General features: G+C 41.2%; 1 protein-coding gene across 1 annotated transcript in view; it reads left to right on the top strand.

Moving 5' to 3' along the window:
* cntn3b (contactin 3b) overlaps nt 1–25,064 on the top strand; it is a 48,969-nt gene that overhangs the window by 11,469 nt on the left and 12,436 nt on the right. The window contains exons 3-12 of the mRNA XM_073468333.1: nt 3,749–3,924; nt 8,120–8,218; nt 11,152–11,355; nt 14,515–14,617; nt 14,960–15,144; nt 15,572–15,708; nt 17,750–17,879; nt 18,519–18,669; nt 21,464–21,591; nt 24,053–24,228. Of these exons, the coding sequence (XP_073324434.1) occupies nt 3,749–3,924; nt 8,120–8,218; nt 11,152–11,355; nt 14,515–14,617; nt 14,960–15,144; nt 15,572–15,708; nt 17,750–17,879; nt 18,519–18,669; nt 21,464–21,591; nt 24,053–24,228 (1,489 nt within the window). The remainder of the gene's footprint in view (nt 1–3,748; nt 3,925–8,119; nt 8,219–11,151; nt 11,356–14,514; nt 14,618–14,959; nt 15,145–15,571; nt 15,709–17,749; nt 17,880–18,518; nt 18,670–21,463; nt 21,592–24,052; nt 24,229–25,064) is intronic.

Below are 25,064 nucleotides of genomic sequence, written 5' to 3'. Positions count from 1 at the left end.
TCACATTGCATTAGGCATGAGGCCATAAAGACAGCCGCTCTTGTTGAGCTTTCCTCATCTTTACTTCAAACCCACCTTTCCTGGATTCACATTAAAAAGGCGAGCAAGAGCTCTTTGATGACACCTTCCCCATGTCTTCTAATATCATAGCCTGTCTCAGGTGTATCTGTAGCAAGAGTAGGTAGGTGGCTTACTGATTGTGTCTGCTGCACAGAGACGCCTTCACACCCAGCCAGCTGTCTGCTTCAGGGGTGTGTGATCTGTCCAGGCTGCCCACCTTCCTCTCCCATTAAGCTCAATCATGCTGGGTGGCTGCAAGTCTAACTATCTTCTCATCCTTTTCCATTTAACCTCCTCCCCTCTTCCACATACAATAATCCTCCCTTTGGCACAAACAAAGGAGGAAAAGGACAGTGGAGAATTCAGATGGAGAAATACAAGGACTTTAAACACAACAGCAAAGTGTGTGATGTACTCAAAATGCTCATATTATGTAACAGTGTATGTTTTCACATATATTCTTAGAAACATAAGCTTTGTCATGACAAGGATAGAGCATTTAAAAGTAATATTGTTGGAATAGTGACAAAATCAGTGAGATTAAGTGACTGGCACAGACTGTTAGATGAATAATGCAGGCAACAAGATGAAAGACAGCTTTGTCTTTTGTAGTCTGTCAGGCAGGAGACTGGGGAGAGCCATGACTGACTTTAAGACTGCATGAAGCATCATTCTAACCGCCTGTTAGTTTGCCTGGGAGGAAATAAATGATATTGATTTTTTTTCCCTCTCCTTATCATTGGAAATGTCATTTCACAGTCCTGTCACTAAGGCCGACTAACACACAGCATTCCAATAATCCTTTGTTTCTGAAATTCTAGAAGGAACGGGAAGAGTCATTTCTCACCTGTGTTAATGATCTGAGATAAAGTCTCGGTACCCTCCATATTTGTATAGGTGCCTCCTGCACCTTGCATCTCCTTCAGATGTGGCACTGTCACACCGACAGACTTGATGATTTCAGTGAATAACACACAGTATAAAGTGTTTCTTTGTTTGGCGTGAACATAATTCAGTGTTTTGTCTCTTTTGTAGCTTTGATTAATAGCTCATACTTCCTGAACTGAGCTGGCATGACAAGAGTATCTCGTGACCTTTCCTTGAAGGAAATGGTCCGTAGACAACGCAATACGAAGGTGTCAGAAAGCAATAAGTCAGAAACACAAAAGCACAGGCATAAACTCATTAGAAAACACTCAGAGAGCGCATACCATTGCCAAGACTGCACAGTCCTTTAGACATGTCATTTTCGGAACACAAAATGTTAAGGCATTTTTAATCTGCATCTCAATGTGCACAGTCATCATAGGATGCTTTTGCCTTATATATTTTTTTATTTTTTATTCAAGTAAGTGCAGTACAGTCTACAGACTCACCGGTGCCTCTGTGAGTCTGTTGGCACAGTGGTGCTTTTGACTTAAAATCAGCAGGCTAACCGAGCCCCCGGGAATAGCAGGAACTTCAAAGTCAATTTGCCATAGTGGCCAAACCGTGTAATGACAATGTAACTTGATGCACAGAGGGCCCAAACAGGCTATATCCCATAAGCTTCCATTGTGAAAGAAGTGGCTGTAAAATGATATTAGAATTTGATACAATAGGTCAGATAACATTTGGAAAGTCGAGAAGAGTTGCACAATTAAGTGATTTTAAGTTAGCAGAGAGATAAACCAGAAGTTAGCCACCCAGCTAGCGGAAGTCTCTGGTGCATTGGCACGTAGTATGTGAAAGATCTGGCTGATTACATACCTGGGAGTCACACATTTATCACTTCATGCACCACTGAATTAATTTCATAGGAATGAATGGGCCCTGCTCAGACATTGTATCTAATTTCTCCTAAATATATCCATGATGCTAACATTTTCATAATGACTATGCTCACATGCTAATGTTTAGCAGGTCTAATATTAATCATGTTTTCCAGGTTAGTTTAGTTTGTTAGCAACTGAGTACATTTACGTTTTACACAAATTCTGAGTTATTTGTACTTAATTTCATTGTTTCAATAACATGCTATTTTATACTTCTTCTCCAAGCCTAGTCACCACAATAAAATGTTAGCAGTTAGTTGCAGGCGAGAAAGCTACCAAGCCAGTTTCTGCGGGTTGTTTCAAGATTTGTAAAAGTGACACCACTGGGTATTTATACACCTCGGGACAATTTTCAGCCGTGTTTGTGCTGACCAAAAAAGCCAAACATGATGTTTTTCTTAACCCTAACCAAGTGGGTTTTGTGCCCAAACCTAACCAGAGCATAAGCAAGGCACTGTTACAAGAGAATAATTAAAAATTGCACTCAGTCAACATGTATTGTGCACTCAGTCAACATGTATTGTGCACTCAGTCAACATGTATTGTGCACTCAGCCGACATGTATTTTGGCGATTGGGTTGCTATTCTATTACATTTCATATAAAACACAATGCATTATTACATTAATATTGTTTACAACAGTAAATAAAACCACCCAACAGTAGTAAAATGTAAAATGATCTCCACTACTGCTAAAACATTAAAATGCTGCTTAAATGTTACTGCATCTATAATAATAACCAAAGTGTTTTTGAATTGTGATATTGCTACTTGTACCTGATTAAAAGACATTATTACTTCTTCTCCTGCTGTGTTTTTTGCAAATTAGCACTAAACTGAAAATAAGGTTGATGCTGATAGGCATGTTATTAGTTTTGCAGGTATATGATGAACTCAAGTATTGAGTATTAGGGTATTATTCACCCTGATGAGTGTGTGGAACACATTTTATGCCAATCCATTTAATAAAAGTTGTCTTGACATTTCATTTACCAAAGTTGTAAGGATTCATACAAAATTTTTATGTTAATACATCTTTGACTTGATAAGTGAAAACCTTCAGCCTCTATTGGTGCTAGAAAAAAGGTCAGAGGATAACCAAAGTCATTAGGATTTATCATCTTGGTACCATTAATATTTACCAAATTTCATGGCAATCCCTCCAACAGTTATTGAGATTTTCCACTCTTTATCACAAATGTTGACCTAGTGTTGGCGGAATGGAACATTCAGGGGGTCAAAGAAGTCAGCAGGAATCATCCTCTGGGAACAATGAATGAATTTTTTGCTAATAATGTGGCTGAAAATAGTAAATTGTTCCATCGCCATGCTATGAAACACAATCTCATGTATTGCTACATGCACAGAAACACTTGTCTCTTATGCACGGCCAAGATTTCCACCAAATGTCAATAAAATCTGTTAACATTTGTCAGATATTCTGCTAGCAGACTCAAACTGTACCAGAAAACCAAACCTCCTCACTGAAAGTAATTAAAAATGAGATGAAATGAAATCCACTTCACCAAGCAGGAGAAAATCAATACTCACCACAACAGATTTTCTGTTTGGAATTTTGCCTGAATTAAAAGCAAAACAAAATACTTAAATGAAGTCAAACTGTTAAAAAAAAACTGGAAGCTTTATCTGTGCTTAATGTCAACACATTTATTTTTGCTTTTTCGTGACTTGCCGTGAGGCTTATTCTCAGCATTCAGATCTCTGTGTTAATAATACAGAGCCCTGCTCTCATTACTCACCTTTTATCTTCTCAGCATGATGTGGGTGGACCGATCAAATCGATCTCTGTGATAAACACTGTGAGCGTGCATCTCCAGGGGGCTCAGCTACTGATTGTGTTTGCATTTTTCCAGATGGTCACTAAACGGAACACTCATTGATCTGGGGAATGACTACCGGCGTCACATGTCTGGGGGCAGCCTGATCATTAGCAACCTGGACAAGGACCAAGACACCGGGGTATACCAGTGCACGGCCTTCAACACGTGGGGGTCCATCCTCAGCCGCAGAGCCAGCCTGCAATTTGCATGTAAGTGATCCCACAACTGCTAACACAATTCTGGCATGGCTGTGACACAGTTATGACATCCTGGCACGTCTTTGTATCTGCCGTATATCAATCTGACATGTTTGTTACATGCTTGTGGCCCAGGCCTTTTTTTTTTTTCATTTACTATTCCAATTTCTCATTGAGATTGCCTGCGAATAGATTTCCGAGAGGGGAAATGGTAATCGAATGAAATGTCAGACGCAACAAACACAGTGGGTGAGGCAGCTTCTGACTGCCTCTGAACTCCATTGATTCTCATTAGTGGCTCCAACTCTGACAGCATCTTTGCTCAGTCCGAATTGACTCATATTTTGCCAAGTGATACGCCAGCCCCTGTGATTCACACTTTAAAGGAGAAGAACACAAATAATGCTTAAGAAGTATTTGCATCTTTGTAATCGGCAGCCACGTCGTTTTGAATAATATACACAGCAGACTGTGAGCGGATCAGATAGTGACAGGCCGTCTGCTACTCCCGACTTCCTGTTTAAAAGTCAGAAGGCGGGTTGGAAAGTGATGCTGTAGAGTGGGGGCCTACCTTCCAGACAGGCGCTGTAGAGGCACCTCTCCTCTCTTGATCAAGCTTGCTGGCTATTGATCATGTCCCAAGGATAGAGAGCCTTTCACTTCCTCTCAGGAGATGGGCTGCTATTATCCCTATAGCCCAGTAATGAATCTCACTTGTGGGGACTGGGTGAAGAGCAGAGCTGCTTGACATTTATTGTCTTGCCTAATGCACAGTGAGGGAGGTCTCGGAGATCAGCATGGCTGATACTCTGTTTTTCCGTGTAATGAGGCCACTGCCCTAAGATAGAAATGTCATGCCTTCTTTGCTGCTTTGCCTGCCTTCAGAATTCAGCTGCAACCACTATAAGCTGCCATATCCTCCCACAGCGCACAATTGCTCGGGAATAATGCGTAGAATTACAGAAAAATGTCATCTACAGCATCAACATATGCACTTGTTGTACTGATGAGTTAATCTTTTCATACTGCCTGAGAGAAATTCTGGTTTCATGTAATCTGGGTGTTATTTTTATAGCTTTGGCCGTCATCATTGGTTAAGATAACATTGTACTCTCCGAGTCAATTGCTGAGATCTGGGAATGTTGCAACATTGGCCTACTGCACATGCACATTAATGTTTCTCTCCTCTCTGTCCCGCTCAGCCCAGACTTTACATTGGGATAAAGTTATGCACACAAAGATCACTATTGAAGGCTCTGGGAATGTTTAGAAAATGTATAAATATAATCCAAGGACTAAAAATGTTCCTTGTTCCTCGTCAGATGTGTCCTGTCATTTCAACATTTAGGTTTATAATGACGATTTACGTGGGATTTTTGCCGTGATTTATGTGGGGATGTTTGTCTTACAGTACCACAATTGACCACTGGGGCAAATTAGCATCAAGACGCCACCATGTCGTTGACGCCACATTGGCAGCTTTGGTCGTTGCTGCAATACATCAGCATCGGCACCATATCGAGCTGGGCAAAAGTTTGAATACTGAACAATTCCAAGTAACCATTGCCATTTTTACGAATAAAACCCACTACAATGTTTGCATTTCTCAACGGATATCAACGAGTATTTTTTTTTTATATTCAAGGGTAAATGATTTGTGGAGGTCAAAAGAGTTTTGTCTCCAGTTGCCTAACATCTCAATAGTTCAGTGCATTCACTGCCAGATGCTCAAGTTAGTGGATTCTGAGTAACTGGAGGGAAACTCTTTGTACTCTAAACCCTTGAACATAAAAAAGACTCACTGAAATTGCTGGAGAAATATAAATGTTAAAGTGCTTTTTATTTAGAAAAAACACAGCTCCCCCATTTACTTTCTACATATTTGTGGGCCAGCCTTGCCTATCACAATATGACAACGAACAACGAACAACTGTGCGTCGTGTCTAAGGTGTCCCTCGCAATGACAAACCCACAGCAATGACACATTGCTTACACAATGACACAACTACAGATCTCTGTAGTTTTCTTCTAAATGTTGGTTTTATTCCCCTTAACTGTCCTGTTTGGTCCAGTCTCAGCTCTTCCATCAATGTCGCTTCCAGCCACAGCTGCCAGCTGCGTTTAGTGAAATACTCTACACTCCCTGCATCAGCACCAGACAGCAGACGGACACATTGAGTGACTAGCTGGTGAACGCAGTGGAGCATTTTTAGGAGCTAAAGAGCCAGATATTTACCTCAGGAGTCGGTGGAGACCAAAAACAGAGCTAAAAGAGAGTGAATATTCAACTTGCATACAACAGGTGGATTACAAGACATGTTATCATGTTGTTTTGTGTCTGCTGGATGTGCAAGTAAACAACTGCCGAAAGTAACATCATCTCAAAATATCAAATTGCAACACTTATTTTTTTTCAAGGTGATGACAGGTATGCCAGCATTGTGTTTGCACAGCTGGGCTACACATTTTGGTTTGTTTACAACCTGTGAAACTGTCTGAGTGCTCACATTTCTTGTTTGTGTTGCATTTTGTTGTAATTATGTCACCTTGCTTGTAATTCTCAGCAATTGCCTCGATAACGCTGTAATTGATCGTAACAGTGGCCCAAACCACAAAAAATAGACCCAAGTTGTAAAAAAGCTGCTAAGTTTCCTAACCCAAGAATACAATAGCTGTACTGTGTTGTCTCTTGAGCAGGTTAAAGTAGCTTTGCTCAAAAACACTGCTGGACACAATTCATAACAGGGAACGTCTACACAATACGGCGGCGCCATTGCCCAGACCAATCATCTTCGAACTGTAATGGTCGCTGTGTAATCTCTGGGCCAGCCATTCTTATATGGCAGAGACTGATTCTGCTTACAAAGGAATCACTGCAGCTACAGTGAGTTTGGCCTCCAGCTCTCAGAGTTACAGTGTGTGGTCAGTTCACTTCAGTGAAGCCCATTATTCTTCCGCTCAGAGGCCAGAGAAGGGAGGCGTGTATCCCCTCCAGCATCGAGCCCGGCCACATCTCTACCCTCCTCTGTGCCATTTTTGCACGATCTCCGTGAAGGAGTCATCCTTTCCTCAACCCCTAAGTAATTATCTATGGCTCTCTGAATCACCTCCCGCTGCTTCCAAAAGCGTTGCTGTTATTATTATCAGCTGCTGTTTTTGCCGGGCTTTTTCAATCAAAATCGAGTATGTGAAACTCTCTCCAGCGCCGTTCTTCAGAATCGTAAATGTCTTTAGGAGATTGACTCTGTATTTACTGAGGCAGCCTGGTGAGATCAGAAGGACATCGCCTCTGTCTGTATTTCAAGTCAGCCATCTCCTCCTGTGGCCTCCTCTGTGTCCTGCCGTGACTTGGCTCTGCTTGATTCCACTGCGGTCATCAGAGAGCTGCTCATTAATCTTACCAACACTCTGTCCCACTTCTCTCCATAATCTTCCTTCTCCTAATTTCCCTTATCGGTCACACTGACTTTCTTTTGTTTGTGTTTGGAAGGCTCACTCTAGGCTGTTAGCCAGAGGGTGCAGACAGAGTACAGAGCGGACTGCGGCAGCTTCCCTCCATCAGTCATGAAGCCAGGGGTGGTTTATCATCCCAGGTTTAGGTTTTGTCTGCCAGCAACTGCTCATTCATTTACAAGGGCTAGGTTGTGCTGAGAGTATTGATGGGGAAGCTAATGCTTTTAAGTGCAAGATTACACCACATTTAATAATGATGTTACTTATTGCTGCTGGCACAGCAAACTGTCATTTGTCATGCGAGCTCCCCCATGTTTGTTCAGTCCGCGCACAGCTTCTCCTTCCCCTCTGCTCATTTTATCCTATTGAAGCCTAATCTCATCCTGGCGTTAAAGTGTGGCGTCGCAGGGTAAACGTCACCAAGTCAGGTCCATCTGTTTCATCAGCACCCTGCAGGCCTTTGAAAGCGTCATAAGCTGTCAGGAGGTGTCCCAGGCCAATCAATGATGCCCCATTAAAGTCCCACTGCTCAAAGTGTGACATCAAAAACATGCCTCAGTGAATCAGTGGAGGGAGTTTAGGGAAAACTTATGTCTCCTATTTTCAAAACTATCCCTTTCAAAGAAACCCTGGAGTGTATAGACTGTGTAAAAACACACTTTTTGGCTGTCTGATATTCTGCTCTGTGCCGCTGAAGATTTGACTGTTTTTCAGCCGCTGTCTAAACCCATTTCGATCTTTTCTGACATATCAGATCTTGATAACTTCAAAACTCAAACTGTGAGGAACGCTGTCAACGTCCGTGAGGGCCAGGGAGTGGTTCTGTTATGTGGACCACCTTTACACTCTGGAGGTAAGTTTGCTGTATGTGTGTGTGTGTGTGCCACTTTTCCTTGCTGTCGTCTCTTATTTAAACATGAGTCATTGGAATTACCTCTGCTCGTTTCACATGGAAACCTTTGATAAAGGATTACTCCCTTACTCCTGACTTAATCTGTTTTTACAGCCATTTATGTGTACACATGCTCTTAATAATCATCCTCTTATGTATTTCATACTGAATATTACTAAGTAAATCCCCCGGGTGTTTCATTCCTCATGCCGCCTTTTTTTCTAATTAAAGTTTCTGAAGTAAGTCTTGAAGGAATAGCTTGGCATTTTGGAAAATTTAAGTCTTTGGTTTCTTGCTGAGGGTTAGATGAGAAGACCACTCTGGTTTTTCCATTGAATATGTAGCTACAGAGACCGGAAACAGCTAAACAGCTAGCATAGTTTTACCAGCACCTCTGGCACCTCATTTCCACATAGCTCTGTGTACATACATAATCTGATTCCGCTCTGCAGAATGTGGACAGACCGTATGCACTGTGTCATGGAGAATTGGCAAAAAAAAAAAAAAAAAGTTGGCTGCAAAATGTGCCAACATTGTTTGGCGGCTGGCTGAGTGCACAGAGGTATGGTTCACAGCGGTTCATTTGTCTTTTAACAAAATATTTCGCAGGCTAACTTCCTCGCTTAGGTCTCACCACGCATTATTGGTCCTTTTTTTGTCTCGCTAATGTTCCATGTACATACAAAAACAGAAAATCGCAGTGGTGCTTCTGTCCATTTGTAAAGAAATGCGTTTCCTTGTGTTGAACACAAGGGGCGTACGTCTGTAGTCATGGACAGAAAACAAAAGGGAGTGGAAACGAGGTGAAAAGTTCACACCAAAGCATGATAACAAAAAGTTGCGTTTTTTACATATAGGATTATGTGCTGGAATCCAACTAGTGACCTTTTGGTCTGTAGTGGTAACTTTCTCTCAATTCGCGTTAAAACTGAATGATACCTGTTCAAACAAAGCCAGGCTAACTGTTTCCCCTGTTTCACCTATGTATGCTAAGCTAACCAGCTGCTGCCTGTACCTTTATTTTTATGTTAGACCTCTAATCAATTAGTCGATCATAATAAAATTAATCAGCAACTATGCTGATCATCAATTATTTCAGTGTTCACTACTCCCTGCTGGGAGCTGGGCAACATCTAAAACATGCAGGGACCAGGACTGAAGAACACTGGATTCATCATTTAAAAATTTTTTCAAGAAGAAATGTCAAACATTTGCTGGAAATGTGAGATTTTTTGACATTTTACAGACTAAATGAACAATGGTGAAAATATTCTGCAGATTGATCGATGAGATTAAATGTATCTAAAGAAATTCAAAAAAAGTTGCTTCAATTCTTCGACCGAGAAGATGAATATGTATTCTTTCAATGAGATGCCACAGTATGGAGATGGAGACGCAGACTGCTTGGCCCCACCTCACTGAGTATCTGCACAAAACCGAGGACATGGACAATGGCTGCTGCCTAGTTTGCCTGCCTCTTGACACAGTAGCTTGCACATCGGGACAACCAATTTCCTTCACAAGAGAACAGTTTGCGGCGCAGTGCATTGTACAGCTGGTCTATGGGATAATGGGTCAGAGTACTTTGTGTGAAATACAGTTTGACAGCTTCCCTCTGACATAGGATTATATGCGGTTGGCTGCTGGAACCGTAGCGCTATTGTGTTTTCTCACATTTTCAGAAGTGAATGAAAGTAAGCCCGCTGTTCCATTTTTCCTTCCCTGCCCTGTTGCTCCCTCTCCTGCTCTCCCCTCTTTCCCTCGCTCTTCTTCCTCTCCTGTACTCCAGCCCTTTCTCTCTTCTTCTCTCTTGAATTTTGAAAAAGCGTGGACTTGCCGCACCACCTTGAACTCCGCTGAAGTTACCACTCCACTTATCCAACACCTACAAGGCTTCCCCTCCGGTTGTCATGACGCTCCATCGACTTTGAATTCTGTAAAAGCTTTTTCCTCTGCTACCGCATCCATTATCACATCACTCAGATGTGATAAATTAAATACAATATTGTCCCAAGCAATTGCGATTTTATCACTTTTGTGCTCCGTCGAAGACGTTTGTTTACTCGCTGGGTGCATAAGTGCACAAGTCACTTTGTCTGTTGTATAAAAGCCCTTGTGTTGTACTACCACTCCTCTTCTGACTTACAATTGTTTGGCAAATTTTTCTATCACAGCTTATTACAATCACATAGTTCAGATGGAGGTTAGGCTGACTCCGACTGTGTGGCTCATGCTCGCCTAATCAGAAAGAGGTTTGTGTCTGCATCACTGCACCTGGCTCGGACGCTCGATCCCTCGCTAAGCCAGGAGGCTCGCTCCCTCGGGGGGAGGCATGGGATATGATTGACAGTCATCGCGTACACCTTTTGACTCGGAGCCCCTCACCTCCGAAGTTGCAGATTACACAGAGCGTCTCCCCGCCCCTGCAAATCTGCGCAGCGCGCGCTTCTCCACATGACACAGTTATTCTTTATAGCAGACCTGCTGCTCGTGAAGGGGCATCACAGCATATTTCTACTCCCATACGTCAATCCATCCACCCTTCAATCCATCCATCCATTCGTGCCTCCCACGAACCGAGCAAGTCACTTAGGGACCCTGGGAATGGAGGCCATGTGTCAGGGGAGCAGCACTGACGCACTGTAATCCATTTTGTTTCGCTCCCTTTACTTAGGTCTCCCATTTCTTCTGCACTGATAGCTACTACATTTGCCATGGTATCTCCTCCCAAGGAGACCACTAACATTTTTAGGCCACAGTAGGGTGTGTTCCTTTCGGTTCAGCCGTCCCAGCCTCAGAGGTTGATGCATCTAATACTGCATGTGTGGAATCAGTCGAGCTTTGAAAGAGGTGGACCTGCTCTCTAAGTTGAACTGCTTTCCTTTCTGTTCCAGAGCTGACATTTGCGTGGATCTTCAATGAGTACCCGAACTTCATTCAACAGGACAGTCGGCGATTCATCTCTCAAGAGACGGGGAGTCTGTACATCGCAAAAGTGGAGCCTTCAGATGTTGGCAACTACACTTGTGTGGTAAACAACACTGTGACAAGAGAGAAGGTGCTCAGCTCTCCGACACCACTGGTCCTCAGAAATGACGGTAAATGCAAATAAACTACAGGGAGCCTTTAGTTTGTACCCTGCTGTCCACTAAAATGCAGTCAAAGGGGTTTTTTTTGACTATATTTATGTATCATATAGATTGAAAATGTAGTCTAGGCCGAGCTTACCTTTTATATCTTCCATCGCTCATCATTTCAATACATTTTAGTGAGTGGTTATTGCACAGTAAACACCAATTTAGTTTCTCCTTTAGATTAAAATAGATAAATCTTTTTTCAGACCCTCTTGACATTGTTTAATAATATTGAGGTGTGATTATGACATTTTAAAAGTCGTCACAGTCATTAATAACAGCTATATATTTAGCAAGATATAGTGACAATGAAAAGCTGTTACACCTGACAGTGTTATGATATTCGCTGGGTGACACCTCATCACACTGGTGACAGCGCCACACTTAAGCTGCTTGAGCTAAGGTTAGCGTTAGCTTCACGGGGTGACAGGACGAGCTGATCTCAATTCAGAGCTTTTAAGGTGTTAAGCTCAAAAAGATGATATGCTACGGTTAGAAATGTAACTGAGATTGACACGAGACAATCACTAAGATTGTTCGTGTAGGAAAACAGCGTGCCAGTTAGTCTTTTACAGACAGTATACAAACACTTTCTGTGTGTGAGTCTTTTCGCACCACATCATCTGTGGCGTAGTATAAATATATAGAAACTATAGCATGCAGAGAGCAGATTCACCTGACAACAGCTATCGCCACTCTTGTGACAGCTTGTTAAAACACTGTTAATGATGAAGTTAGAAATAAAGTTGCTGCTCATCAAATAGGGATTCAGTATGAAAACACTGAATTTCTCACCTGTGTTGCCATACATATTGTAGCCTGTTACCGTTGTTTGAACAACATTTCACTGAATTTATTTTAACAGGATGGTGAGACCCGCTTCACATATCTGCTCATTTAAATTCTTTTGAAAAAAATAAAAAGGGACAAAAAAAAACAACCTTTTCAACCAACCTGGAGGCCTTTTGATCTGCGAATCACCTAATGATTGCTGCTGTGCTGCTGTGTGTTTCTTCTCGGTCACACACTGTGCACAGCGCTGTGATGTGTTGTTGGCATCATTTTCTACAACCTCTATCCATATATGTACCCTGATCACAGCTCCAGATTTGATGGGTTAAAGGTCATTAAACCAGCATGATCAAAACATGGGTTAAATACCAGCCATACAGCCAACACTTTATAATGACAATCATCTGGTCAGTCAAGTGGTCAGTTTATAGTCAATTAAACATTAGTTAAGTTATGTCACCATTAACAGACAATACAATGCTATATAAACCATTTAATAAGCAATTGTAAAGCTATTAACATCAGTTGCAACTTTATAATGGCCATCCAAATAATGTTTATAAATGAACTACACAGTATTTATTAACTGTTTACAAAGTATTATTATCAGTTGCAACTTTATAATAAATTCTTTCTCAAAAAATGGTTTACAAAGCAGTTAATTGCTTGTTAACAGTCACATAACTATTAGCTAAAGTTTAATTAACTTAGATCTACCATCTGTTAATGATGGCTATTATAGTGTGTTACCTGGAGTTTTCCTAGCTTGGCATCCCAGATGTTGTCATTATTAATGGCCTATAATAAATCAATAAAGCATTAACAAATATGTGCTAAACCATTAATAAAGCCATTCATTAAAAAAAGAGAGCCTTATTATGTAGCATTGGTGAAAAGACTCCTGAAAATGTACTCAAGTATGAGTACAGTTACCTTACTGAATTATTACTCAATTACAACTGAAACTACTGTTATTAAAATAATATTTAAGTAAAAGTGCAAAGTCTTCTCAAACACTACACAGAGTATTAGTTACTTTTTAACTGATGATGTTTAAAGGTCCTATTAGTAAGAAAAGTTGATTTTGGAGTCTCACTCCCAACTCGTCAAAAATGACACTTTGGGATGCCGGCCGAACCGTCCTGCCTTCATGAGTTGGGAAACCTGTAGCGTCATTATTTGACTGAAAAAACAACTTTTCTTACTCAGTAAGCCTTTATCCTTTAAGTCACTATCAATAGCAGGCATTCAGTCAAAGGGGTTTCTGTTTCTCCAGATTTTCAGTCTAAATTACTCACAACTCTCACTCTGTTGTGCTCAGTGGTCATGATCAGCTCTCCAAACCTGGGCCTGCTGCTGAGTTTAGTGTTGTTTTGTTGGTGTTTTCATCATCGTGTTTGTGATCACATAGCCTTATTGACTACAAAAATACAGATAAAGGTTTGGGTATTGATTCAGATTACACTCGGTACTCCATTTTGATTTTAAAAGTAACTAAGTAAATTACATGGTGTAATGTGTACTTAAATATGAGTACATTTTAAGACTTGAAAAAATGCTGAAAGTACAAGTTACAAGTTAATTACAGTAATTCGAGTAGCTGTAATCGTTTACTTCAGAATGTGGTACTCTAGTCCTTATCGGTCCTCTCTATTCAGCCATGATTCAAATCAAACCATTGGTTGATGGCATAACACTCAAAAATATCAAAGCTATCATGAGCTGCTTCAGGTTGAATTACCGATGTGTTGTTTCATTCAGTTCATGTTTCTGTCCTTCAGAATGTCACAGGTCATTACTGACTAAACACAGAGGCTATTGATCGCTTGTTGAAAGAGATGCAATTCCATTTTCTGTATGTTTTTCCTCACTGTGGTTAAGATGCAAGCACTTATCACAGCTTTTCAAAGTCTTTATTGACCTTTAATCTGAAAACATGCACTGGACCCCAAATCAGCTCTGCTGCCAGACTGCGGGCTTGTAATTGATAATAGTAAAGGGCATACTATTATCTCTGCGCACAAGTCCCTGACCTGTTCTAGTGATGTGAATATAAATACAGTCATAAATGAAGTCACTTTGCCACAGGTGATAGATCTTCACTAAGCAAGTCTTTTCCCTGATGTGTTCTCTGAATCTTTTATAAGCCACCTCTGATATTTCTGCTCCTCTCCAGCAGCCCTTCAGTGGTCACTTTTGCTCCTACGCATAAAGACTTTCCTGTCAGCCGTCCCACCGTGTTACTACGCTCTCTTTGATCCAGCTTGTGTTTAATGTGTGCTGTTAATCACTGATGTGAAAAGCTTGTCATCTATTGTCTCCCTCTTGCAGGAGTAATGGGCGAATATGAACCCAAAATAGAAGTTCATTTCCCTGATTCGGTTCCAGCTGCGAAGGAATCGGCTGTGAGGCTGGAATGCTTCGCTCTGGGAAAGTAAGTCAGCCCCGTTCTGTGTGTGTGTGGTGAAATAAGCTGTAGGCTCATCCATGTATAGCTCTTCTAAAGATGATTTAAGAATGCACAAGCAGAACATTACTCAGTCTCAGATTTATCAATCCATGAGGGAGCAAGGGGCCAGAGCATAAAAAGACAAGGGAGCAGAAATCAAAGTTCTTTTAAAAGCTTTGGAAGTCTGAGCAATCACAGTTTGATTTGTAGGGAACAATAACTCACACAGCTCCGGCTTCAACCGCTGTTCTTTCAGTGCTTAATCAGACTTTGATCACAGCGACTGACAGTTGCCACCATGGGAACTTTTTGTTCGTCTTTTCGCAGTCCTGTCCCAGAAATAAGCTGGAGGAGAACGAGCGGCATCCCTTTCCCCAGCAAAGTCAAAATGAAGAATTCAAACGGCGTCCTTGAAATCCCTAATTTCCAGCAGGAAGATGCGGGGACGTACGAGTGCATGGCGGAGAATCGGCGAGGCAAAAATGCCGCGCGAGGTCGCATTTCATTCCATGGTTAGTGAACCGTGTAAAATTGATTGACAGTGAACGGAGGGAGACGCAGGAATGAATGTGTGTGACAGATAACCACATGTACAGAAAACATGCATGTGACCAGCAGCTGTAATCTCATTTGTTTGCCAGAAAACCTATTTGTCTTTGTACATATGGGGCATAATGTTAACTACGAAATGATGGAACAGGCTACAGAAAGTAAAAATGAATATATTTAAGAGGCTCCAGATTTATTTTACAACCAGTATTCATCTGTTTATTCACCTGTTCTCCTCATTTTGCTGATAATCCACTTATTCAGTTAAAACTTTCATGATTTAATGCAAGGCTGCTTTGACGGCTTCATGTTTCCGCATACCACTGCTAATCCACTGCTTCTTTAATTAAAACACATGTTTCAAAAGGTAATCCTCTCATTTATTCTTAGCTAAACCTCACTGGCTCCAGACAATGACGGACACATCTCTGTCCATCGAGGAGAACCTCTTCTGGGAGTGTAAGGCCAATGGGAAGCCAAAGCCGTCCTACAGCTGGCTGAAGAATGGGGACACAGTGACGCCTGAGGTATGCTGATCCGATCAGACGGGTGACGAATTAAAAGGAAAACACTGAATGAATGTGCGGAGGAATGTAACGAATTCAGACGTTTTCATACAATAAAATACACAAAAAGAGGGAATATGTTTTGGAGGAATGGTGTTCATCCCTCCGCAAGAGTTCCACACACTTGGAAAATCTGTGTTAAGGAGCATTGAAGCTGTTCTGAGGTTTACTGAGAAGCTAAGCTCAAAAGATCAACTTGCCTCTCTTTACACAATTTGCGCAGAAGCCTGTAATATCTTTTTCACAGCTTTGTTGATGTTTAAAATGTTTTCTCAATGAAGTAACACAGCAAATTAGATCTGCCGATCAGTTACACTGAATCAAGAATGTACAGAGATGGGATTAACTGTGAATTTACCCTGTGTTCTGGAGGAATGCATGTTCTGTATCAGTACAGTTTTTTCGATGGCTATAATCAACTTCGCTTCCATTTTCTACTCGCAAGGTAGAACTACTGTTCATGAAAGTCAAGGGGTACTCCAGCGATTCAGTACTTTTTATAATGTAGCAGACAGATTTGAAAGGAGGTATCCTGACTTTTAGGTCCCATTTACACCTCCTAACAACACATTATCTGCATGTGTATACATTATCTGGATAATCGATCATCCATTACGCTGATTCTTCCTGCAGTATGATTTGATCTCAATATGCATTGATTTTTAAATTACTTTTTGCAAGAGAAGACTTGGGACTTTTAAGATATCGTCATAGTCACAAATTGAGTTGACTCCAAGCTGAGATCTGATTACAACGTTGTAAGCCCTACAGTATATCACTGGTCCCAAAACAACATGACCGTTGAGGCGACAGGTGTACAGTAACGTCACGTTACTAAGCTGCTTTTACAGTTGACCTATATGGTTTCTGATGGGCTGTGTAATGAGGTGTGCGCAGACAGAACCACGATTACGATTTTGAAGCCAATGGAAAGACACTGAGGCAGTGCAAATTAAAATGAATTTATGCAAAGAAGTTGAATAGTGAAAACTAAATGAAAGAATCAGCTTCATAAATGTGCAGAGACATTAAAGGAAAAAGGAGCGAGAGTGAAGGGAAATAAGAGGAAGAACCAGATTTCCTGGTGAGTTCTGAGTTAAGTCAGAGGCTGAGCTAAACAGAAACACACAGACACGTTTACAGCTAACGTTGTTTGAGGATGGGGATTAGACTAAAATCTCATGCATTTCTGACAATGCGACCAATTAGATCTTTTCATGGCACTTGTTTCAAACTCCAAACCTTTTTTTGATACAGGATTTTTTTTGCTGAAACTGAAAACCTGAGCCCAAGTTATAAGCCCTCAAAGTTTTCTCAAACTGCCTTCCAATTCTCCCCAAGACATTGTATGACTGTTTTCCCTCATGACTGCTTAACATACCAAATGTGTAAAATCAGTGGAATGCCTCTTTACTTCAGTAATCAAAGCAAACCAGTGTAAAAATGTAGAAACATGCTATAAATCCAACCTGTGTGTGGTGTTCCCGTGGTACAGTGTCTTTGTTCCTCACCGATATGTGCTATCTTACTAATCAACAGCTTGCCATATGTGCCTCTAATTAACAAAGCAGTGTAAGAAACCACATCCCCTGCAGCGTAGAGGATCTCTGACTAGATTGTTGGGTTAAAATCCACTCTAAGTCATCATCCGAGCTGTCATTATAGTTTTTACAACTGAGCAACCCCGTAAGATAAATGACTTTTTAATGTGCTGCTGGTGCTATTGTCAACATTGCTTCTTTTCTGTGTGTCTAAGATGCAGGTTAGCAGTTTCCACTACTGCCTCCTCATCTGTTCCCTTATTACACGCTGAACATACGTAGAATGCCACAAGGCTCTTTCGCCGAATTCTCTCCCTTCCTCCCTCCCTCTCCCTATTTCTTCTCTCCCGCTGTCCTCTTCTCTTCATGGTGCACCAATAATTGCTGCTGTGCTTTCTAGACATAATAGACCACACTGGCCTTGCAACGGATATGCAGAACTCTTTCTCTTTCCTCCGCAGGGCCGTGTACAAATCGAAAACGGGGCTCTTTCCATAGCTGCATTAAACCTGTCAGACTCCGGGATGTATCAGTGTGTGGCGGAAAACAAACATGGCATTATTTATTCCAGTGCCCAACTAATGGTGTTAGGTAAGAATTGCATTCCTCCCTCTGCTTTTATCCTGCTTATCTGTCTGTGCGTTTGATCATCTCCTAAGATAAAAACCAGCAGCCTCCCTGCTAAAGCTCTCCTCAGCAATCAGTCTGCACACTCATTTTGATGTCACTATGGGCTCTGCCAGCAGAAATATGAATCTGATGGAGTGTCTCATTTTACTTTCAATCGTTTCGTCGTATTGATTTGGATACTACAAACGCATTTCTTTGTGGCATCGTGCGTTGCTTTCTCATGTAGATGGAGTATTGATTTTATTTGCAAAGCTTTGATGACTTCCATCTGACCCGGCTCAATGAGAAATTCGATTCTGTCTTGATACATGCGATGACACTTGGGGCTCCAAATGATGGCTGACAAAATGTGATCATAGCAGGTTGGAGGCTTGAGTGAGGGGGAGGTTTATCTGTGTAGCTGAACAGTGGGGTGGCAGGTGGATCTGTAGCCTTGAGCCCAATCGGCATTTCTGCTGAGTCCATGCTGAGATTTTGAGCTGCTATCACTGCTGAAGCTGAAGGAGAGTCGATATCAGCACGGCATGGCTGATCTGCAAGGGGTTCAGGTTGTCTTTATTTTTAATCTTGCACCTTTTCTCTGTCCCTCCCAACACACAGCTTCACCTCCCAGTTTCGCCAAAAGTCCATTAAGGACCCTGCTAAAAGCTCGCTCAGGCAGCGAAGTCACTCTCGAATGCAAGCCTCAGGCCTCGCCCCCAGCAATTAGCCTGTGGAAGAAAGGGAATGAGATCCTGCAGAGAACTGAAAGGTAGGATAAAAGTCCAAGTGCATATTCCTCACAGCTTTTATTCACATGCACTGCGAGCAGAATTGTTTGAATAGCATATTTGGCATTTGTGCAGGTGCATAGAGGGAAAGGCTAATGAGGAGAATGGGAGCAGGGCACCCACCAGGAAAACTGCACATAGCTAATGTGCTGTGTGCACCCTCATGTGCAAATAGCTTGGTGTGAGGGATGAAGATGCTCGCTGGTCCTATCAACACTGCATGCATGAAATATTTAAGAAGATAAAAGATTAGCAAATGGAGTCGCTGCTGAAGATAAAGTCTGTTTGCTCTTAGATCGAGGAAAGGAACTCGAAAGTAAAACTGATGCTGTTGCACCTGAAATTCAAGGTTAAAGTGTTCAGCTGTGTCGTGGGTTTGATTCAACCTTGCTGCAGATTTGAGAGAAGAGTCATCTCACTCAACACGCAGACATGATGCAGACAGTGAGAAGACTTCAAGCACCGCTTTAAGTGGCATTAAGTGGTGCTTAATTTAGTTTGTTGTCTTTCTCTGTCTGATGACTGATTGAATACACAAAAGCTGAATTTTAGCCACTGACTCACACAATACTCAACCAATGAAAAGGTGGAGAAATCCAAGGGCAAATCAGGAGCTAGGAATGACACATTTGAGCAATCCGTCGGCTGACTTTTCATCATCCCAATTGGAGGGAGAAGAAAAGCTTGAACGGTGACTAAACCCTACTGCAAGTCACAAACATCAAGAATTCTTAGCACTCACACACACACACACACACACACACACAGAGGCAGGACAGAGTGAATAAGAACGACTCCAACACCGACGAAATGCCTAACTTTGTGCTGTTTGAATCACTCCCATGCTGTGTATTGAATAGGAGATCTGAAAGAGAACAATAAGAGCATCACACATCTTGTCAAAACAGCGCCGAGGCTCCTTAGTTGGCTCCAGATGGGGAGCTACATCTATAGCTGCAGGAAATTGGTAAAATTCCCAAGCTGACTGACATTTAGCACGTTGTATGTGAAGCCCACATAGTCTTTCAAGGTGCCCAGCATTAGATGTATGCAGACACAAGATGGGAAGTGTTTTCTCATATATGCAGTCATGCTGTAAATTGGAGCAATGTGTAGGAAATTAATTGTGAATACATTTTCTCACAAAATACAGTATCAGTTGAACTTAGTTTCACCCAAATGATACAAAAACATATTTTCACAATTCCCCCTGATGATATCTATCCATGCAGATAGTTTTAATGATGGGTTAATTTACTCAGGTTTTGAGATATCAGTCTCTGAGATGTCTCCACCCCGCTGTTACTCTGGATAATTAATAATTGGAACTATTTCTCTAATAACAATTGCTAAAAATGAGATGTGTGATTCATCCATGCAATGTGTCTGGTAAAGACACATAGCTGTATTTTTTTTATTCCAGCCCAGTCACCAGGATATAAAATGTCAACATTTCTGCAAACCACTGACATGTTCACAGTTGTATGTGTCATAGGCCCACACACTATATTGGCATTTCTGCAGAAAAAGTCAGATCATGTATACGTTACATGTAAATCACCTGTCTGGAGATGGATAGGATTGCAGTGGAGTAACAGGCAAGAAGGCTGCCAAGCCAGTGTCCGCAGTTCAAGGCTGTGTTTCAACATTTGGAAGTGCGAAACCAATGGATATTTTTAAGGAGGCCTCAGGACATCTCCTGCTGTGTTTGTTGACAAAAATCAAATATTTTTGACAAGAAGTCAAGACATCTCCAGCTGTGTTTGTGTGTGGTTTTTGTACTTAAACCTAACCAGATCACAAGCATGCACGTTATCTCAACATGAAATAGAAAATTGAACTTAAACACCTGTAAAGTTACGTGGTTTGCAGAAACACACATTACCAGTATTTATTCTGGAATACTGTTTGTTTACACCGCAAACAGTATTCTGTTCACCTTTGTTGCATTAGGGATTAAGGATTGGGGAACTCAGAGGCAGATATTTTAGTCCAAAACCTTGGTAAGTAGAACAAAAACATTCTTAAAGGCTAGAGCTAAGTATGATTATATTTTGCTTGGTTCGTTTAAAACAAGACTGCAAAGCATTTGAAAACACGTTATTCCTCTTACAGATAAAATGTTTTATTAGCAATAAAATTTACCCTTGACTGTGTCAGCTCAATGCCCTGACTTTCTGACTCCATTTCTCTTCTAATAATATATACTTTGTGGAGCAATATGCTTACTTTTGCTTATATAGCACTGTATAATATGTCTTCAGCTTACAGAGATACATTATTAAATATTCAGCGAGTCAGTGAACTCCCAGTGTGTTAGTGTTTCCTCACTGACCTCAGCAACATAAAGCCTGTAAAGCACATTTTATTTATTCATTGAGCTATTCAATGTTGCTGTTTGTAAAAAAAAATCTTCATTTAGTAATGTGTCCCGGAGTTTAGCCCACCACTGAGTCAGGGTGGTGGGTCAACCTTCCTGCTGCTCACCCACCTGAAAGAATTCATTTTTCTGGGCTTTGGAGGGGAGCTTCGAAGTGCCATGAGAGTCACAACGCTTCAGAGGCTTTTCTATTTTGACAAGAATACAATTGAAGTAGGGTAGACCCACAACAGGAAGGCTGAGATTTATGAATTGTCCCATGTGAAGATATTGAGCACGAAAAATGACTAGAGGTGATATAACGACTGCCGGCAGATGAAACGCAGAGCACTTCAGTCTAACTATACACTCTCCATCTGAGTCAATAAACTAAAAAGCTGTTCTGCTTCCCTCAGGATCACTTTGCTTCCCAATGGGACATTAAAGATTGCCAATGTAACCAAACGGGATGCAGCCAGCTACACATGCGTCGCTAAGAATCAGTTTGGGACAGCGAGTACAACCGGGAGGCTGATTATCACTGGTGAGTCCCTTTTCTTCTCCATCAACAGCTCTCACTTCATTGAGACTTCCCTCCTTTGTCAATATCCTGCCTGTTTAGCAGTTAACCATGATAACTTTCCCTTAACAATTCATGGTAATATTTGAAACACTGGGTTCCTGATTTGAAACATAAGGGGACTAAAGCAGCTTCTAATTTCTAACTGGTAACTGTCGACTTTGACAAAGCTCATTAGCAGATTTTAGTAGCTGTAGCTAGCCTGCTAACTAACATTAAATATGTGAGTTCTTCTCTGTCTGACTTCTCAAAGTTCCCAGCTGACTCGAAATATGTTTATGTGCTTTCTTGCTGGGAGTTTGATGAAAAAAATCAATAGCACTCTCATGTCGGTGCACACAATATTAAGCTACTGCCAGCAGCACGGCTAACTTAGGTTAGCACAAAAACTAGAAACAGGGAAGCAGTCTAGTCTGGTATCGATCTTCTCATCCAACACTCAGCAAGAGAAAGCAATGTTTCCCAAACTTTTCTCAACTTTCCCTTCAGAATACAATATGCATTTGATTTTTACATACATGATTTCATGGTAATTAGGTCCTCTAGTTATGTAGGGTGACTGAGACTAAAGCTTATAGGTTGGTGTTAAAGGTTGGCGTCCTCGGCAGTTAACATGTAGATGACATGGTAATAAAGGAGCGGCACTGTATTTGTAAGGCGAGTTAATCAGCCCCAGTATTAATGAAGGTTACAGTATCATAAGAATAAATGTTATATAAAACACACATAATGCAGTTCAGAGGTTCAATATAAAAATACATGATTTGTTACTTGCAAACAGCACAAAGGTTAGAATATTAGTATATAACATGTTTCATTTTAATGTGGAAAAAAGGACTTGAGAATGAGAATAAACCAATTAGTTTTGCAATGTCATCTTTCCAAATCCAGTACAAAGCTGTTATAGGGGTTAGCAGAATCCAATGCTGCTGTTAGACCACTTTTCACACTGTCAGTGTGTCTGTCCTAATCAGACCTTTTTAATTAAACCTTTGTACCCTGTAACCGCACCTATAAAGCTGTTTATGTGGTCAGCCAATGTTATGCTAACTCTAAGAAGGCCTAGGAAGTACCTTTGGGGTACTGTGAAAGAATTCTTGGGAACCGTTTAACTTGTTACTAAAGAAGGTTTAGGAGACTTGGATGTCTGAAGCTGGGGCATGTATTGAAGCTCAATCGAGGAGAAAGGCTTTTGCATTACAAGTATTTAACCCTTACCAGACCCATGATACTTACTGAGTGTTCAATAGGTGACTATTCGCTCATTTGTACATATGTAAGAATTTAATTGGGTATTGAAATCTAAAATAGGAACTATGCATAAGTTATCCTAAGTCATGACCCAACCTACTCTGCCTCTGATTAGGGTTAGGGTTAGTCGTTGACTTTGTTGGTTGGGTTGGTCAGGTTTAGGCATAAGTCAGGATTGGGGTGGGCATATCAGAGTCAGCCAATGAGAGGGCAGACTAGGGTTAGGGTTAGTCATAACTTGCCATCCCGGGAAAAACAAAAAAAGTCTACTGTAGGTAGCATTGTAGGTAGATGGTAGGTTGTGTTTTTGATGATGAAAGAACAGCCACCCACCCCAACTCTTTGGATGCCAAGTATAACTCTTTCTTGGGCCCTATGCACATAGTTCTGGGTTATGAAGAAATCCAAAGTTTTAACAGGCTGTGCCTAGTTACAGTTGCAAAATTATGACTGGACAATTGCTTATTGAGGAGGTGTTTAGCAAATTGTCAATTTCCTCTCAGTTCATCCAAATAAAGGTCAACCATTTCCTCTCAATCTATGACTCTACAATACTGTCATTTGTGTTCATTTATATTCAAGTTATATTGCATGTGTAACATTAACAATCAAGGTTATTGTCAAATTAATATGACTGGTATACATTATGCAAAATAGCAGTTAAGCAAGCAACAAAACATTATCCTTGATTTAGATAAAGGTCATTATTTATGAATGCAGTGACATCAACACGTACAGTCCTCCAGTTTAATCTGTGTTGCCACCTGACTTATTTTTCTCATTAGCTTCTATTCTCCTCATACACTGACAGCTGAACCATTTAATGTCATAGAATTTAATTACTGTGACCTTTCCTCACCATACTCTGAGGCCTCCAATCCACCACAGCCACCAGTGGGAATGTGCTTCCATCTCTGTAATCCTGTTCGTCCAAATTGATCCCAGGACATGAAGTGTAAACCTGAGATGTCATTAACAGTTGCTATTAGACAGGCTTGGAATTTAAGTGCTTATTAAAATCAGGAAAAGTACACATCCATGTGTAATTTAATGACGGCGACTTGATTTAGCCGGGAATTGAAGTGAGATGACAGTTGCACGAGGTCACGGTGGTGTTAGAGGTTCCCGTGGCAGAGATATTAACATGCTACGCTGTCATCTGTTGTCTGGCCAGAGCCCACCAGAATCACCATGAGGCCGACTAACATGGAGATTATTGTTGGCGAGAGCATCGTGCTACCCTGCCAGATTGCCTGCGATCCAGCTCTGGATGTGTCTTTCTCGTGGGCATTCAACGGCCAGCTCATCGACTTCCAACGAGACAGCGATCATTTCGAAAGAGTGGGCGGGGTGAGTCATCTCAAGCATTAAACTCAGCTACTTTCCGGCTATTCTGGGATTAATTGGGACATACTGTGTGATGCGCAAGGGTATGCTCCACTGCCCTGCTGAGGGCCAAGCAGATGAATTTATGCCAAGACTCGTCCATTTGAGAGTGGTCAGTGATGGATGGAATATCAAAAAGATAGAGATGTCTGTTAAGGATCAGATACATTCTTTCATTCACATGCTGTTGAAGCCTCAATGAATGGCACTATCAGGTCAGTAATCGGGATCCTTACCTTTTGAATTGGCTGTGTGAGCTGCCGTGTGTTACACTTCTGAAGATATATTATTGAAATGCCATTTCAGTCATGCAGAGGGTCTCCATTTATGAAGTCTTTATATTTTTCATCCTTTCAACTTCTAATCCCCTTACCTCAAGGGAGAACATTTTCTTATCATCTCCCTCTGCCATAATTGAATTTGCATACCTATTTATGAATCTTGAGCCCCGAAATAATTAAGTAATGAACCGCCTGGCATTCACCAAGGGCAGCCCTGGCACCAGTAAACGTTCATATAAAATCCTTATCCTGTGAAATAAGAATAAGTGAAGACTCTTTGTTGAATATTTGTTCCTTTTGATGAAGGGCAAAGTAAATTGTTCAGAGCTTGTCGGTATTAAATAACTTTAAACTCTTTTGCTTTTTATTGTGCCATTTATCACCCAAGGTCAGCAGTCTGATCACTGCTATTCACTAGTTAATGGTTGACATTACATCTAATTGCCTTTATTGTTTTTTGGACATGCCAAATTCATATCTCCATGCATGCAAACAGCAATTACCACTGACATTGAACGG

Source organism: Pagrus major, chromosome 6, assembly GCF_040436345.1.
Source record: "Pagrus major chromosome 6, Pma_NU_1.0".
In the NCBI taxonomy this organism is placed as follows: Eukaryota; Metazoa; Chordata; class Actinopteri; order Spariformes; family Sparidae; genus Pagrus; species Pagrus major.
Note: the sequence above shows the minus strand (reverse complement) of the source record. Positions and strands in the feature narration are given on the sequence as shown.